At 36.9% G+C, this 17,103-nt stretch overlaps 1 protein-coding gene across 1 annotated transcript in view; it reads left to right on the forward strand.

Moving 5' to 3' along the window:
• The window catches only part of OTOG (otogelin), a gene marked incomplete at both ends in the record, with an annotated part of 92,560 nt that overhangs the window by 16,299 nt on the left and 59,158 nt on the right, over window positions 1-17,103 (forward strand). Inside the window, 9 exons of the mRNA XM_079537080.1 lie at window positions 788-933; window positions 7,919-8,051; window positions 8,893-9,070; window positions 10,482-10,606; window positions 11,412-11,624; window positions 13,024-13,189; window positions 13,551-13,625; window positions 14,928-14,971; window positions 15,691-15,844. Coding sequence (XP_079393206.1) covers window positions 788-933; window positions 7,919-8,051; window positions 8,893-9,070; window positions 10,482-10,606; window positions 11,412-11,624; window positions 13,024-13,189; window positions 13,551-13,625; window positions 14,928-14,971; window positions 15,691-15,844 — 1,234 coding nt within the window. The remainder of the gene's footprint in view (window positions 1-787; window positions 934-7,918; window positions 8,052-8,892; window positions 9,071-10,481; window positions 10,607-11,411; window positions 11,625-13,023; window positions 13,190-13,550; window positions 13,626-14,927; window positions 14,972-15,690; window positions 15,845-17,103) is intronic.

The following is a 17,103-nucleotide window of genomic DNA, read 5'->3' on the forward strand; positions in this document are numbered from 1 at the left end:
ATTAACATATTCACACACAGATTAAATTAATAAGTGCTCTAAATAGCAGACGTGCCTTTCAACTTAGCTCAGTACTGCATCTGCCCTTAGGTCACTATAGCGTCTCTGATAGATGACACTACCTGGTTGTTCTTGGCATTCAACTGAAGTTTCCTCTGCGGTCTCCAATTGATAGACTTACAGATATGTTTCATGGAAGAGTTTCCAAGTGCAAGAGTAGTATTTCATTGGTTTTGTGTTTGTTTGTTTGGTTGGTTTTTTTTGCTTTTCCTCATGGTATTCATGCCTAGTGATGTTGTAGCTAGGCATTAGATAAAAGCCTGTTAATTGTTTTCCAAGTTGCTTGTCAAATGAGGAGTGCAACTCTCATTTCACTCATAAACAACAAAGCTACAGAGCTTAGTTAAAAGGATTTTGCATGTTAGAGGGTACTCATAGCCTCATGGTTTATACAGCTATTAATAGAATTAAGCACTGATCTAGGAGTTGTGAAACAGTGTTTCTGGAAATCGGTTTTTAGAGCCACACATCACACTCAGAAGGCAAGGAGTGTACATTATTGTCTCATTGCAGTGGTGGAACTGCTTCAATATTTTGGGCTGGCATCAGATACTAGCTTTTTTTTTTTTTTTTTTTAAATAAGGCTAGGGTTCAGTTCCTCACTGTTTTCCTAGTTCCTGTTTATAATGTAAGCACAATTTTATAAATTATAGCATATATCAGGAATAACACTTCATAATACATAATACTTTGTCTACATACTTAATTCCATTGTTGTATTTCTCAGCTGAATGTTCAGTTTCGGGAGACATTCATTTTATGACATTTGATGGACGTGAATACACTTTTCAAGCCACTTGCCAATACATTCTAGCAAAAAGTCGTACATCTGGAGAGTTTACAGTATCCTTGCAAAATGCTCCCTGTGGACAGGTAAGGCTTAGAAATTCCTTGTTACGTTTGTATCTTGAAGGGAAAATATATATTAAGGAGAAAACAATATCAAAGCCATTGAATACATTAAAATTATTAGCAACAGTTGTCCTCACTGATGAAATAAATGTGAGCAAAAGCATTCAACTAATAGGAAGGATCATGCCAGTGTTCTCATCCGGTGTTCACTGAAGTCATTCAATAGCGCGCTGTGGTTTTTGTGGCAAATCTTGGATGACTTGTTTTCTTTCAGCTTTCTGGATCTTTGTGGCTTTGCAATGAGCACAAAACTATCTTACTGCTTATTACTACTAAAAAGAAGAATGAGGCTATCGGTTTGTTTTTGTTGTTTTTTTTTTTTTCTTTTTGCATTTAGAATATAGATTTCTCATTTGGCTTTGTTATTGCAGCTTGAAATTCACTTTATGTTGATGTGGGAAATTTTGGGTAGCTTTTGAACAACTCTCTTGGCTTTAGGTATAGATGTGTCTGTGTTACTGTTGGAAGTTTGTAGTCTGTACAGCTGAAAACCCATGTGTGTATGTGTAGCTGATGCTCTGGATGCTACTTTGTTAGAGTTCTGATATTAAATACAGAAGTCAAAAATGTTTTTCATTTGCTTTACACTGAAGACCACTTCTTGTTCTGTGTGTAGATTACTGAACATGTATGATGCTCTTGTACTTGTGAGGTATACACACTAAGATTTTCATTGAAATTGCACGTTGCTAGTATGCTTCTTTTGAGTTACAACAAGGTATAGTATTTTATTCAGTGCATTTCAAGTCATGTTGCAGTCATGAAGCTTCTCTGCAACTTATATTGTTCATACACTTGACACTGCCTTGGGAAGACAAGTGGTCATGCCACATTTTCTGAAGTCATATTTCAGTGAGATCTATTTGTTCTAGTGTGACAAAAGCTAAGTCACAGGGAAGACCTTTAAGTAGAAGGAAGTCATATGAAACTGTCACTGAAAGTTCACCGTAATAGAAATTTTATAGTATTCAATAGAATAAAATAGAGTAGGTAGAATTATAGTAAAAAAAAAAAAAAAAAAAAAAGTGATAGAATTAAATGGTTATCTGGACACAGATACAGGATGGGAGATGAGTGACTAGAGAACAACTTTGCAGAAAGGGATCTGACAGTCAAGAGTGCTGACTGCATTGTAGGATGTGTTGAACACAGTGTGTATACACCAGGTCACAAGAGGTGATTCACGTGCAGTATTGTATTTAGCGCTGATGCTACTTTGCCTTGAATATTGTGCGCAGTTCTGGGCTTCACAATATAAAAAGGATGTTAAAGTCCGTGAAGCTTGTGACAGTCTCTTGTATGTTTAAGTTGTCCTGTAGTACACTGTTACCAAAACTGGCAGAAACTTGCTTTTTGGTTTAGTAGTTCTAATGCTTTTGTTGAGGAGGGTGAGACAAATTAGTTAACTATCTGTAACACTCCTGACACTGCAAATGCCTTGTATATTCTTTGCCCTGGGTGAGGAATTGTGCTTAAGGCATTCAAGTGGCTTGGAGGTGGGGAAAAAAAGACTTTGGCTTTTACTACATGTGGGCTTCCTATTTCACTTTGCTGTTAAAAAATTAACCTGATCAGTCCCTAGTAAGAATAGACTTCTACGAAGCTTTGAATGGAGTGTTCTGAACATTACAGCCAGGTAGTTGAGCCAAGGCTTGGGTGATCTTTTCCAGAGTTAAATGCTGCTAAATCAGTTATTGGTAGGAAAATAGTGAGAGAATAGTAAGATCAGTTTGGGTGTACTGTAATTCAAAAGCCTGGGGTTTCAGTGCAGCTGTTTGGGTGCCTAACTATCAAAAGAATACCACTTGGCAGAAGGACTGCTTTACAGTTCTGTAGGCACCAGACAGACTCTCTGGCAGGGTCTGTGGTAGTAGAACAACAGGTAAAGGTTTCAAGCTCCAAGAGGATAGATTTAGCTTGGATTTAAGGAAAAAGTCTTATGCAGTGAGGATGAGGTACTAGAGCAGGTTGCCCAGTGATGTGGTTGATGCCCCATCCCTGGAGACTTTTAAGGTGAGGCTGAATACAGTCTTGGGCAACCTGATCTAGCTGTGGTGTCCCTGTTCATTGCAGGGGAATTGGAATAGTTGGCCACCAGATGTCCCTTTCAACTCTAAGAATTCTACAATTCTTGATTCCCATTTATAAAAATGAATGAATTGAAATGGGAAGCTAAAAGATTTGTTATGTAGAACCTCATCTTCCAATAGTTGGAGATTTGTATGCTCTTAAAATTCTGACTGTCTTTTCAGTTATCAGTCCCATGGCATTGAAGCAGATTAAAAAGCGTAGAAAGAAAATACCTGAGGAGATTTTTAGTTCTCAGTCACAAAGAGTTCAGTCATCTCATGCTTTAGAGCTGATGACATAAACTGTCATCAGGCAACAAGTGATTTGAAAATGTGGAATTTTGTTTAAGCGCTTCTCAGGGTGAGAATCAGTCAAGAGATCAGCACAGCTTAACCTTATCTAGGTTTCAGGTGACAACCTCGCTGTCTTTGTAGTCTGTATGATGAGAAAGTAGTCTGAATATAGGATTTTTTTTTTAAAATGTGGAGTGAGAGAAATGGCCGTCCTTGTGAAAACACTTGCTGAAAGTTGGCAAGGGCAGTGCTGTGAAAGGAGCAGTTCATTGAAATGGAGAATAATTGTCAAACAGCATTTCTTCAGTTTTGAGTATGAAGGAATAACGCAGCTTTTGTACTATTGTGTAGCAATGTATGTACTATGGAGAGTTGTTCCCTTGGCTCTGCTCTGTGGGTAGGAGCTTGCATGTTTTATTTTTAGCTTCTTAAAAGGTAGGCGAAATTCTGTATTTGTAGCTGCTATTTCTGAATGATATGCACAGAAACTCTTAGTGAAGAAGCTGGAGAACAAAATAAATAGGAGTGTTGTTTGGCAATTCAGATGCCTATCTTTGCCAGCAGTCTAGGTGAGGTGGTTGAACTGATGAAATATATCTCCATATTATTATTATAATTCAATATTTTAAAGTTTCATTCTGTAATGATGGATGACTTGCATTATTTTTTAGAGATGTTGAAATTCTGAATGCATTTTTTTTTTATTCTTACCACTTTGCATTCATGGTACTTGAAGGACAGAGAGATGATCACTGTCTATTTCAGCATGTGTCTGCCGCCTAGTAATGTTCAGAAATCTTGGCAGCTGTAGTGGCTGTTTTGGGGATATAAAGTAAGACTTCATGTTAGGCAAATCTTAGTGAAAGTCACTAGGAATACAGATCTTTGAGCTGAAAGTCTTCATCTAGTTTGTACTGTTAGTGGTGCCAGTTTGACTGTCCAAAGATAGGATTTTTTTTAAAGGAATTTTTGTTCAGTGCCTTTTTCAATGTTGAAGGTGCTTGACATTTTACTTGATAAAAACATCAACAGGTGAGTCTTTACTGCAAGCAGTGGGACTGTGTAGCACAGCCCCCAGCAACTCTCCTGGAGGTTTCTGTGTAGCTACTCAGGATTGAAATCCAATCAAGGAAAAACCTAGATCACACTCTAGTGATTTTTGCATATATCTGCATATGTTTATCACAAGACTTAAAAGATGCATAATCAAGAACAGAGTAAAATGAGCTTATGCAGTGTACCAAAAGTAAATAGCCTTACTTTTGTCTTTGTGCTTGAGTGTCTTTTAAATGGGTACAAGATCTTGCAGTGACAGAGCTGGAACAGAAGAAACAGCAGTTAGGTGCTGACCTCTTTCCTCAGCACAGTAAGTCAGTGTAAATAAGCCTTAGAATCTAGAGCAGAGGTATAACAGGAGTGGCAGAAATTTAATTCCTTCCTGAAACAAGGAGAATGTAATAACTCCCATTTTTGAAAGGAAGATGTGGAGAACTACAGGCTGGTGAGCCTCATGTATGTGACTAGAAAGATCATGGAGCACATCCTCCTGTAAACTTTGTTAAACCACATGGAAGACAAGGAGTTGATTTGAGACAGCGTAGCTTCACCAAGAGCAGATTGTTCCTGACCTATTTGATGGCTTTCTATGATGGAGTGACAGCACTGGTGGACAAAGGAAAGGCAACAGATGTTATCTACCTGACTCGTGTAAAGCCTTTGGTATAGTTCTGCACTACATCCTTATCTCTAAATAGGAGATAAATGAATTTGAAGGTTGAACTGTTAGGTGGATAAAGAATGGGTTGGATAGTCACATCCAGAGGATTGTGATCAATGTCAAGGTGGAGGCCAGTCATGAGTGATGTCCTCCAGGGTTCTGACTTGGAACCTGTGCTCTTCAACATCTTTATCAATGACAAAAACAGTGGGATTGAGTGCATTTATGTAGATGACACCAAGGTGAGTGCTACAGCTGACAGAGCAGAAGAAAGGGATGCTATCCAAAGGGACCTGGACAGTCTTGAGAAGTGGGTCCAGAAGAACCGAGTGTGAGATATTGTACTTGGATTGGAGCAATCTCAGGTGTGTGTACAGACTGGGAGAAGAACTCATTGAGAGCAGCCCTGCAGAGGAGGACTTGGGAGTCCTGGTGGACAAAAAACTGGATAAAAGCTGTCAGGGTAACTTCTTGTAACTCTAAAGACCAGTTGTATCCTGGGCAGCACTTAAAGAGGAGCTGCCAACAGGGCAAGGGACAGGATTGTCCCCCCTCTACTCTGCCCTTGTGAGGCACCATCTGGAGTACAGCATCCAAGTCTTATGTCCCCAGCACAGAAAGATGTGGAGCTGTTTGAGAGGGTCCAGAGGAGGGTCATGTATATGATCAAGGGGCTGGAGCATCTATCATATGAAGAAGGGCTGAACGGCTGGGCTTGTTTAACATGGAGAAAGCTCTAGGGAGACCTCATTGTACTTAAAAGAAGCTAATAAACAAGAATGAGGACTTTTTACATGGACAAACAGTAATAGGATGAAGAGGAAGGGCTTTAAACTAGAAGAGGAGAGATTTAGGTTAGGTGTTAGGAGGTGTTAGGTTTTTTCTTCAGGGTGTGTGAGGCACTGGCAGAGACTGTCCAGAGAGACTGTGCGCCCCATCCCTGGAGGCATTCAAGGCCAGATTGGGTTGGACCCTGGGCAGCCTGGTAACCCTGCTGATTGCAGGGACTTTGGAACAAGGTCGTTTTTAAGGTTATTTCTAATGTGTGCCCTTCTGGGGTAAAAGTAGATTCTGATTTTTTTTTCAGGATGTAGCAAGGTGAGAAAGTAGCATGCTGAGATGTCAAAGATTGAAACGTCTCAGTCCATCTCTATGCCTGCTCCACTATGCTAGAAAATTTTTCTCATAAAATTGATTAATTATCAGTTTCATTCTAATAATAAAATTCTGATAGTCTTCTGTCACTAATAAGCATTATTGTGTCAGATGTACTGAAAGCCAAAGGATAATTAGCTTTTGAAGTCCTAACCTGGAAACTTTGATAGTAACCAAGTAGTGTTAATCATCTCTCTGGCTAGCTGCCCTGTTATGTAGTACAGGTGTATTTGTTACTGTGATACACCAGATAAATTCAATATTTGGTAGCTTGTGCTGCATTCCAGCTGGTATGTTGTCTAGATGAAGATCGCTCATGTAACATGAGTTGTGCAGGAATATTAAGTAGCTTGGGACTTCATTTAAGTATCACAGGACTTTTAGGATTTTTCTTAGACTATCTCATGAGCAATTCTATCTGCTTATTTGATTTTTTTTTCTTCCTGCTGAAGTTTATAAATTGTCAGCTGTTAGGCTTTTATTTTGCTTTGATCCTGGGAATCATCCATCTCCAACTGTAATTTCATTAGTTTTAGGTCAAAGTACGCCCTTTTTGAAGTTAAAAATGAGTGACTGAAGGTTTGAAAATAAATCTATCTGTAACTTAGCTTAGGCCTTAAAGAAGTTCCTTAGAAATACACAAATAATGGGCCAAAATCACAAATGGAAAGAAATATCTAGTTTCACATAGAACACATGCTATAGTTGATTCCAGCTTTGATGGAAGCAATTAACTTGTATTAGACTCTTCATCTTTAAGCTGATATAAAATTTTCCTGTGCTGGCCACCTATTTTCTTTCTGTTGTGAGACTTTAGCACATCAGCCTCAATACTTTGCTTTTAGAATTTCGGTTGATTAGATTTTGATAATGTTGACAGTTGAGTGCTGAAGAATAAAATGTAAGTCGGTAAGGCAGATGAAGTTAATCTAAAATATTTTTTTCAATGTATTTCCTGCTGAGTGAAGTACACTTTTTTTTTTTAAATGGTTTTCCTAAATTATATTTTCTTTGAATTAGAGAATTGAAATTATGGGAAGAATAAGCAATGCAATGGTAATAAAAGCAAGTCAGGCCAGCTGGGTGCTGTGATATGTTGCTGCTTTTTTTAAAATCAGTATTAAATTAGGGAGCTTATGAATATATTCCACAATTCTTCTCTTAGAAATAATGAACTTAAAAGCTGGAGTGTGTGTTTGTTTGTTTGTTTGTTTAGAAATGAGTTACAAGATGGTTTTATCTTTCATTACTTTGAAAAAGTGATGTACCTTGAATATGCTGTAAGGGAACCTGGGTTTATCAGAACACTTTAAAGAAAAAGAATTCAAAATCAGACTTGTGTCCTGCTGTGTGGATAATGCAGCTTTGTTTGTATACAGGAACTCACCCACAGTGTGTTTTGAATCAGTGGATATCATGAATTGCACATGTCTTTGTAGTAAGCCCTGGAAGGGCTGTTTACGTTTTTATTTTCATATCCCACTTTTAAGCAGTGTTGGCTTAATGTGGTTGAGTTGCATCTAAACATACATTTGAAATGATTAGAAAATTAGTTTTATCTTAACAATTATGCTATACGTTTTTAAAGTGCAATCTGCCAGGAAGCAGCATAAAGCTGGTAATTTTCAATTTCTTCTTGTTAACTTGCAGTCTTATTTAACATTCATCCTGCTTAAAACCAACTGTATCTTTAAATTGCTGTCTTTTGTAGAACCAGGATGGATCATGTATCCAATCAATCAGCATTATTCTTAAGCAGGATCCCAAGAGGCAAGTGACTCTGACTCATTCAGGAGATGTTTTGATATATGACCAGTACAAAATTAACCTGCCTTATGCAGATGGTAAGGAACAATATATGAATGTACAATGCTTATCAAGTGCTGAAGCAGTGCTTTAATGCCATGTGTGTGTTGCGATATCATCAGTATTGTTAACATACTAATGCTAAGTGATTGTTGATGATCATTTTGGATGAAATATTTCATAATTTAGCTGCTAGCATATGTTGTGCTCTGATGTTAGGAGTTGTACTGTGCTAGTTTCTCTTATGTTAAGATAAAGTACGTTGTGTCCCCCCCCCAAATATCATCCTTCATAAGGCTGCTTAGTTATTTCTTGAGGCAACGTGATTTTCTCTAATGACTAATTTCTCTTTTTGTTTCAATGAGGTTTGTAAATGTTTCCCTCTGAAGATACTAGCAAGTATTTTACATATGAATATATGGCTGTGTTCTGTGAGGATTGGTGCTTGCTTTAGGATGATATGCAAACTATGAGTTCATTTGATGTCTGGGGGAAATGTGATTGTTTGGGAATCCTTAAAAGGGACTTCAATACAGGAAGAACATTGCCACTGCTAGAACTAGATTGTCTGAAAGAAGTGAATGGAAATACTGTCTCCAGTGTTGACATCTTGAAATTGATGTACTTTCTTTAGTTAATTTGTATGAATATTTTGGTGAACTCCAGATGCGTTGTTACTAAGTTTGACTGTCATTAATTTCTTACTTTTTTCTTTTAAAACGTTACTTTTTGTAATAAATCAAGAGTTTGGGGCCAGAGTATGAAAAAAGTCACTTATATTAAACAAAAGAAAAGTAAAAAAGTGAAATGACAAGAACAAAATGCAAGTTATAGGCAGGTTTCCTTTGCCCTTCAACAATCTCTATTCTTATTTACTAGATTTATTTGAAATACGAAAACTCTCCTCTGTATTTCTTCAAGTAAAGACACACATTGGATTACAGATACTGTATGACAGAGAAGGACTGAGGCTTTATCTTCAAGCTGATGGACGGTGGAAGGATGATACTGTTGGACTTTGTGGAACCTTCAATGGAAATATGGAGGATGATTTTTTGTATGAGTACATGAATATTTCCAATTATAACGGTGAATCAGCTGTACTGAGCTAAATAGATGGCTAAAAAAATGTTTTGAGATTTGGTGTTAGTTGGCTAGATAGTAGGTTTTGGTTTGCAAACAGAAAAACTGTCCTTCAAATACAGAATTTCAAAAACAAGTTCTGTATAGAGTATTTTAATGTAAAAACACAGTGAAATGTATACCATTACTAAGGGATAGTTTATCTGAACATTTGTCCAGAAGATGGACTGCCCTCTGTAAGGGACTACATCCCTCCCCACAATCCTTTGTCTGTTCAGCTTCTATTCTCTACTGCAAGTTCTAATCTGCTTTTGCCAACAGAGCCTCCTTTGTTCAGTGCCTGCAGGTCAGCAAAAGGAATTGACTGTTGCCTGAACTTCACTTGCGGTGTTGCAGTGAAAGATGGTCAGAGCTGCATGAGCATCATAATAAATGGGCAATTCGGGCTAAATAATTGGCCGCCACAGGGTGAAGAAGCCTCAGGGAAGAGGGGATAGGGGAATGGGAATTTAGAATACATCAGAAGGCTTGGTTAATGAAGGAAAAGTAATAAGCTTTAAAGAAGACAACAGGAGAATTACTGTCTCAGATTTGGAATATGAGTCAGAATTGATTGAAAAAATAGCACTAAAAAAATAGAAAAGAGGAGATAATATACTGAGTTTTCAAATAATTCATTTTTTTTGAAGTTAGAAGAATTTCCATAGACATTGCTGTCTTTTGCAGCACATCCACCAGAGGTATTACTAGTTGTGTGCCTATACAACTTTTTACCTAGTGTGCAACACACCATGTTTAAGATATAGTTTTGATTATTCTCTATACATAATGTGCACAGAGTTATTTTGATCAAAATCTGTTTTTCAGTTTCTGCTACACCTCTTCTTAACAGCCTCATGGATATCCAATGCTTTTTCACTTATCTCTGGCCCATTGAATTTCCATTCCCTCTTCCTCCTCCTCTCAGAGAATTGACAGCCAGAAAAGTCAGCTACTCGGTGTCAGTCATGAAATTATAGACAGAGGAGAGATCAAAATGGATCAAGTATCACTGAGGAGGCAGAAGTATGAACAAGAGAGTGCATACTTTCTGGACAGCAGCGCTATTTGCACTCCTGTGAAAGTGGAACTTGGTCTGATTTGATCTGAGCTTTCATGCAGAATATCTAATGATCCTAGATCACATCATCATTTTATTTTCTGTGCTTTTGCCTGGATAGAAAGAGAGAGGTCTGAAACTTTACCTGATGGTTTAGTGCTTTGGGGATGAGTGCAGTGGAAAGGGAACTTGAATTAGCTGTGCTGAAGGCTACAGTAGAACTGATATTGATTACAGTTCTGAAAATTCACTGTCTCTTTTGTGACTGATTTATATTTTGTTAAAGATCTCCAGTTGGAGTAACTGAAAGCACTCCACAGCTGTTTGGAAATGCGTGGAAAACATTATCAGCATGCGTTCTTGTGCATGATAGTTCACAAATGGATCCATGTGATATTCATCTGCAGTCAGGTGGGCAGTGATCAATTTTTATTGTCAAATGCATTAGTACTTATTACATCTGTGATGTTTTCCTAATTGGAAGAGAGAAATGAAACAAACCAGTCCTTTCCACTGACAAAATATAGTGAGATTTATTAAGCTCAGTCCTCTAACAAACCACATTATTAAAGTGTGTTTTGGGACTTGCGTAAGCACATAAAATACTCTTTTTTTCTAGTAGTAACGTTTTTATTTTTGACCATTACTGAGCACACATTAAATGCGTTCCAAAATAAGGTATTAAGGTGGGTGTTGGAGCTTATTTAACAATTTCTTAATATTATTGTCTTCTTTGTGGTGGTGTCACTCCAAGCTTGCAGCTCTAAGCATGGTTGCAGCCTTACCTAGTGTGAAACAATGTGTGACAACAGGTTATTCTTTACAATGCAGACTGAAGTAGTTGCTGACTATGACTTAAACTACAGAAATATGTACTCTTGTGTTGTTATGAAAGGAAGTGGATAGAGTCTAGTGTCTTGTACCTAACCTACATCAATGAATAAAGATAGATGACTGCCTGCACGTTGTACTTTTCCAGATATCTTAAAATGATTCTAAGAAAAAGCTCAAAACTGAGTAGCTAACTTTTCTATCCTTCAGTACAATTGTGTTGATATGAAGAATAGTAAGAGAGATAGATATATATATATATATATATATATATATATATATATATAGTATTTATCTGTGATCAATAGCAAAGATTTAAAAAAAAAAACAACAAAACTCTTCTTAAACTCCTCCACTGAAAGTGTTTTATCTCTTATTTGTGTAGCCTCTTATGCAGCGGAAGCTTGTAGCATCCTTACGAAAGACGTTTTTGCTCAATGCTACCCTTTTTTGAGTCCCATTCCCTATTTTGAGCAGTGCAGGAAAGACACTTGCAAATGTGGACAGAATTGTTTTTGCTCTGCTCTGGCTCATTATGCTCATCATTGCAAAAGATTTGGAATAGTAATAGATTTCAGAAGAAGTGTTCCAGACTGCGGTGAGTTGTCTTTAACTTCTAGTCATAATAATTACTCTTTGAGGACTTGAATTAATCCACTTCTGTCTGATACTCATTTAGTTTTATTTTCTGATTGTCATTTTATCATGGTGCACAGGACAAGGCTCTTTTTCTTGGTAGGAAAAATATGACTTTAAATGTCTCATCATACCTGTGTTACTATTATTCATTGGCTGTGTAAATATATTTATTCCTTTTCTCATAAACTTTAGGTAAATCTAATTCTTTAAATGAACCCTTGACAAATGAAAAATTTTGTTGCCATACATAGCAGTTTTATTTGGATTGTCATCAACTTCTACTCTGATAATCTCCAAGATCTTATTTTCTTACTGTCAATAGCACTAACGTGCATATTGACTGCTGACATACATGTGTATAATTCATCTCACTGATATTTTAATTAAGATGAATGGAAGAATATACGTACTATAGAAATAGCCAAAGCTCACTTCTGTTTCTGGTTTGTAGTATTTTCACCTTTAGAGGAGTGGCTAATGTTATTTAATTCCTCATTTTACATGAACTTTTGGTGATACCCTTGTGCATTTTTGGAAGTTTTAGGGTTAGGGACTCATAAAACAGCCCTTAACTGACACCTGTGTTGTGCTAATAGGCTTTGCTCCATAAGCAAGACTGAAAATCTTATCTAAAGAACATTCAGAAATTCCACATTGGGTAACTCATCACGTCATCTGGTTATCCATGTCATAATGTATAATAAAGAGGATTTTTGAAAGTTTGTCCTGCTGAAGTATCTCATGCCAGATTATCTGTATACGTACTCTAAAAAAAACCCAGCTTGATTAAATTTTGTGGCACAGTTGGTGGTGCCTACTGTTACTGAATGAAGTTGTTTCAAAATATTTAATTTTCTTTTAAAAAAGCAAGTGTAGATTTTCTAGAGCGTATGTAAAAAGTAATGCTTGTGGGGTTTAAAGGATTAATCTTTTTAATATAACAAGCACTTCAAATCTGTTTTTTTAATGTAGAACTTTATGGAATGTATAAGAAAAGATGGTATGTGCAACAGCTGTAAAGTGCACACATTTCATTTACAGTTTCTAATATTTCCATTAAGATGCTGTATGTTTTCCAAAGGCCATGTAAAAAGCCATACATCTTGGAGTTAGAGGAAAAAACTTGAACAGTTCAGTTTTCCCAATCTGGATTCTGGATTAACTGCACAGACTTAATTGTATCTGTTATTACTGTAGATTTACGTCTGTGTAGTGTACACAGTGTAGTACCAAGATAGCAATTTTAGTGGAATTTCATGTAATTGGGAATGAAAGAATGGAGATGTTTATCAGAAAACTGTTGGGAGCTACTTGACTCTCTTGCATGGTAATCTGAGAGATTTTCTTCATTTGGACAGCTCTTTCATGTGAAGATACAAAGGAGTACAGTACTTGTGTATCTACCTGTGGCAGAACCTGCCAAGCACTGTCTGTGCCAGAGACATGCAGCAGTGATTGTGTTGAAGGCTGTGCTTGTCCCTTTGGAATGTACTTGGACTCCAAGACTGAAAGATGTGTAGAGAGGTAGGTAAAGTTGCACTTCTGATAGTTACACTCACTGTCTTACACCATTGCCTTTACATGACATTTAAACATCAATTTAAACGTGAAACACATAGATACTGTGCATTAGCAAAATTGCCAGGAACTTAAGTACATGGAGCCTGCTTGTTGATCAAAAACAATTGGAGTATTTAAATTCATCAAGCACTGACAAAGCTGATTGTCACATACTGCCTGTTTCTGGCATATGAGAAACACAAAATGTCTCCATTGTTATATGAAGGTTGCTGATTGTTTGTTGCTGATTTCGCAGGGATTGCAATTAATTTTTTCCTTCAGTTTCTGTGGTAATCAGAGTTGCTTTTATTTTCTTCTACTCTAGAAATGAATGCCCCTGTTATTTTCAAGGAATCGACTATCCACCTGGAGACAATGTCATCACATCTTTGGGTAAATGGTAAGAGAATAAAACTGTTCTTTCATCTGACAGAATGTGCTCTCTGTCTCTGTTCTGAAAACTCTAGCAGATCGTTCTATTTACCCCATTTTTTGTTGTTGCTGTTAATGTTAAACAGAATAATCCTGCATTGATTTCTATGCATATTTGGATGGAGCTTCTTTAGAATTTAGTTTTTCAGTTTGCTGTGCTTGCATTTCTTTATGCTGAAGTGCAGATTAGAATGAAAAGCTGCTGTCATTAGATAGATTCATACTAACACAGAGCTCTGGAAAACCCCAGCTTTTTTCTCATTTAAGTATGCTAAGCACTATGGTAAACAATTGGCTGAGTCACACTGTTGATGTGATTGTCCACAAATGGATTTTTTTTATTTTTAAGAAATGGCTGCACATGAAAGTCATCTTTCTGTTGATTTCAGGGAATTTATATTGGAATTTGGCAGCTGGGATTTCAGATAAAATAACAAATGTGTCTCATTTAGTCATGACTTTTGCTTGCAACATTTTTGCCAGTGGCAATCAAATTTTCTAACATTACAAAAAAAAAAAAAATACTAGAGCATTTTGGCTGGAATTTTCAGATGGATAGTTTGTTAATGGCCCGTGATAGGAGTGGGTGAGAGAGGAATCAATCTATTCTTACTGTGTTTTGGTTGGGGAAAAGTTGCCCTGGTTTAGCACAAGAAATGCTGCAGTCTCAGTAGCTCATGTTTGTATTATATTCAGTGCTGAAATTTACCTGCAACTGTGGGATAATGTGGGGCTGTTGGTATGGTTCTAAGCTACTGTTGAAGAAAAAAAAAAGAGAAAGGAATACTTACAATAATGATATGAATGTTTGTATAATAGTACATAGAGCAGAGTAGCTTGCTGTAACTGTGTATGTATTTAAGACCTTGTTTTATTTTGCTACTGTTACTGCATTTTCTTAGATGATGATGATAATCCTATTTATAGGGCTTGGTTTGCTATTCCTGCACTAATGTCTTTGGGAGCAATATAGTGGTGTATTTCTGGAGATATTTTTGTGTCAACCCAGGTACTCTAAATCCTCAGAATAATACTTGTACTATTCAATGGTTGTTATTTGTAAGGATTATCCTACATCTTATATTACATAGAAAGCAAAAGATTGGAGTTCAATACTCTCTGAGATAATATATGCTTTTATCATAGTTCTAATTTTCAATGCAAATCTTACACAATTTTTAATTGATTTGTACTGTACATTTCATTATTGAACAGAAAATAGCAATATCTGACATCTTCCCGGCCCTCATATCTTATATTTTCATTCCAGCCATTGCAGTAATGGAGTCATGAATTGTGATAACAACATAATTGGTGAGTGAAGCAGCACAGGGAGATTATGTTTGAAGTCTAATGAATATTTGCCCTCGAATCTATGTGAAATTTTGTATTTGGTACAAAATGGTGCTATGTGTAGAAATGAATGATATGTTAGATGGAATCCCTGAGAACTGTCTAAAATGCTTTAAAATCTGAGCAACTTTTTTTCCCCAGTGCTCTGAAGTAGTTTAATATATTTTCTTTTTTAAGATTGCTAATGTAAATGAATTTAAGCTCATGACAAATAGCAGAACTTGAGTAGAGATTACAAAGGCTAGCATTATCACTTAATATCATTGTAGGAATTGAACACTAATTTCTCAGATACTTTTCTTTCACTCTACAAATTCTGAATAAGAGATAAAGACTAATATTGCATTTCTCATTTAAATAAAAATCAGAATTTCCTTTTCTTTTAAAGTATATTTCATGTTAAGTTTTATGGCCTAGACTCTGTGATGGTGCTCATTTTATTTCGTTGCAGCTGCTGAGAAAGTTATGTCCCTTATTAAATATATGTATGAATTTGAGTATTTTGTATGAGATTTGTAGAGGTACTGGGAAGTTAACTATGCTCAGAAAAGACAGTTGGTCAGAAGTTATAGAGACACTACATTTGTAGCTTTATTTGAACAGTGTATTGCAGACCACTGTTGGATACAAAATTTGAAGTGTGGAGAACTAATGTGTTTGTCAATTTATTTCCCCCCCAGCACAGCACTGCCCAGTTGGGCAGATTTATATTAACTGCAGTAATCCAAAAGTTGATGCTGAACTCAGCAGAGAGAGAACTTGTGAGAACCAACTGCTAAACCTCACTTTTTCAGCACACCTTCCTTGTGTTTCAGGTTGTGTCTGCCCACCAGGGTGAGTAGTATTTTGTATTGTGTTTTGGTGCACAACCACAGTTCGGTAACTTTAGTAGTTATCACTACTGAAGATGTACCATAGCATTACTTGGAGAACTTGGGTTGACTGATACCCTCCAAACCCAGCGGCTACTTTCAGCAGCACTGTATGGCTGAGAACTCAGAAAAGAACAGAAAGTTTATATGATCTACTCCTTTGCTGTGACTGGTCCTAGGATTATGAAAATTTTCCACTGCTTCCTGAGCCAAGTTAGTTCTTGCATTTAAGTAGAGAAAAAAAATGTCTGTAACTGTTGACGTTAAAGATCTTGTAGTGTATTTGTATGGTTACATGAGGGAGAGGCTTGTAATATTTTCAAGACAAAAATCAAAAAAGTAGAAAGTTCCTGTAGAAAGTTTAACTTTTGCAAATCTGTTTGTAGGACCACATCCTCAGTTTGTAAAGCAGAAGTAGGAAATGGTATCCTCAGGCCCAGGATTTTGACCAGAAATATTACTCTGTACTGCTGAGGTAGAAAAGCTCTGGGGAGACCTCACTGTGGCCTTCCAATATTGAAGGGAGCATGTAAACAGGAGAGAGAATGGTAGTTTACAAGGATGGATAGAGATAGAATAAGGAGGAATGGGGAGACGGGGAGTTTTAGGTTAGATGTTAGAAGGAAGTTTTTCACACAGAGGGTGGTGAGACACTGGAACAGGTTGCCCAAGGAGGCTGTGGATGCCCCATCCCTGGAGGCATTCAAGGCCAGGTTGGATGTGGCTCTGGGCAACCTGGTCTGGTGGTTGGTGACCCTGCACACAGCAGGGGGTTGGAACTAGATGAGCATTGTGGTCTTTTTCAAACCAGGCCATTCTATGATTCTATTCTATGAATCTATGAAATGTCTGCTTATTTCTTTCCATCCATCTTTCTAGGCAATCAGTTCATACTGGAGAAACACAAAACTGAAGCCACATAGTCAGCTTTACAAGAGTAAAATAGCTGTGGAATTTCTTTGATCTTAACATCAGCTCTTGAACTGAAATCATTAGTTTCCACTCCTTTATTTATGCTTTTGTGAGATCTTGCATCAGTTTTGTTTGATTTGCTGCCCATAATCTAACCTGACTTAATCAATAGTTAGGCCAGTTTAGCATGTTTGATTAGTTTTAATTGATATTAGGTAAAGAAATGGGGAAAAAGTAGTGTAGAAAATGAATATATCAGAATTTAAAAATAGCTACATTTATTGCGGGAGGAAGGATCCTTCCAATCTG

Source organism: Tetrao urogallus (assembly GCF_951394365.1).
Source record: "Tetrao urogallus genome assembly, chromosome: 6".
Lineage (NCBI taxonomy): Eukaryota > Metazoa > Chordata > Aves > Galliformes > Phasianidae > Tetrao > Tetrao urogallus.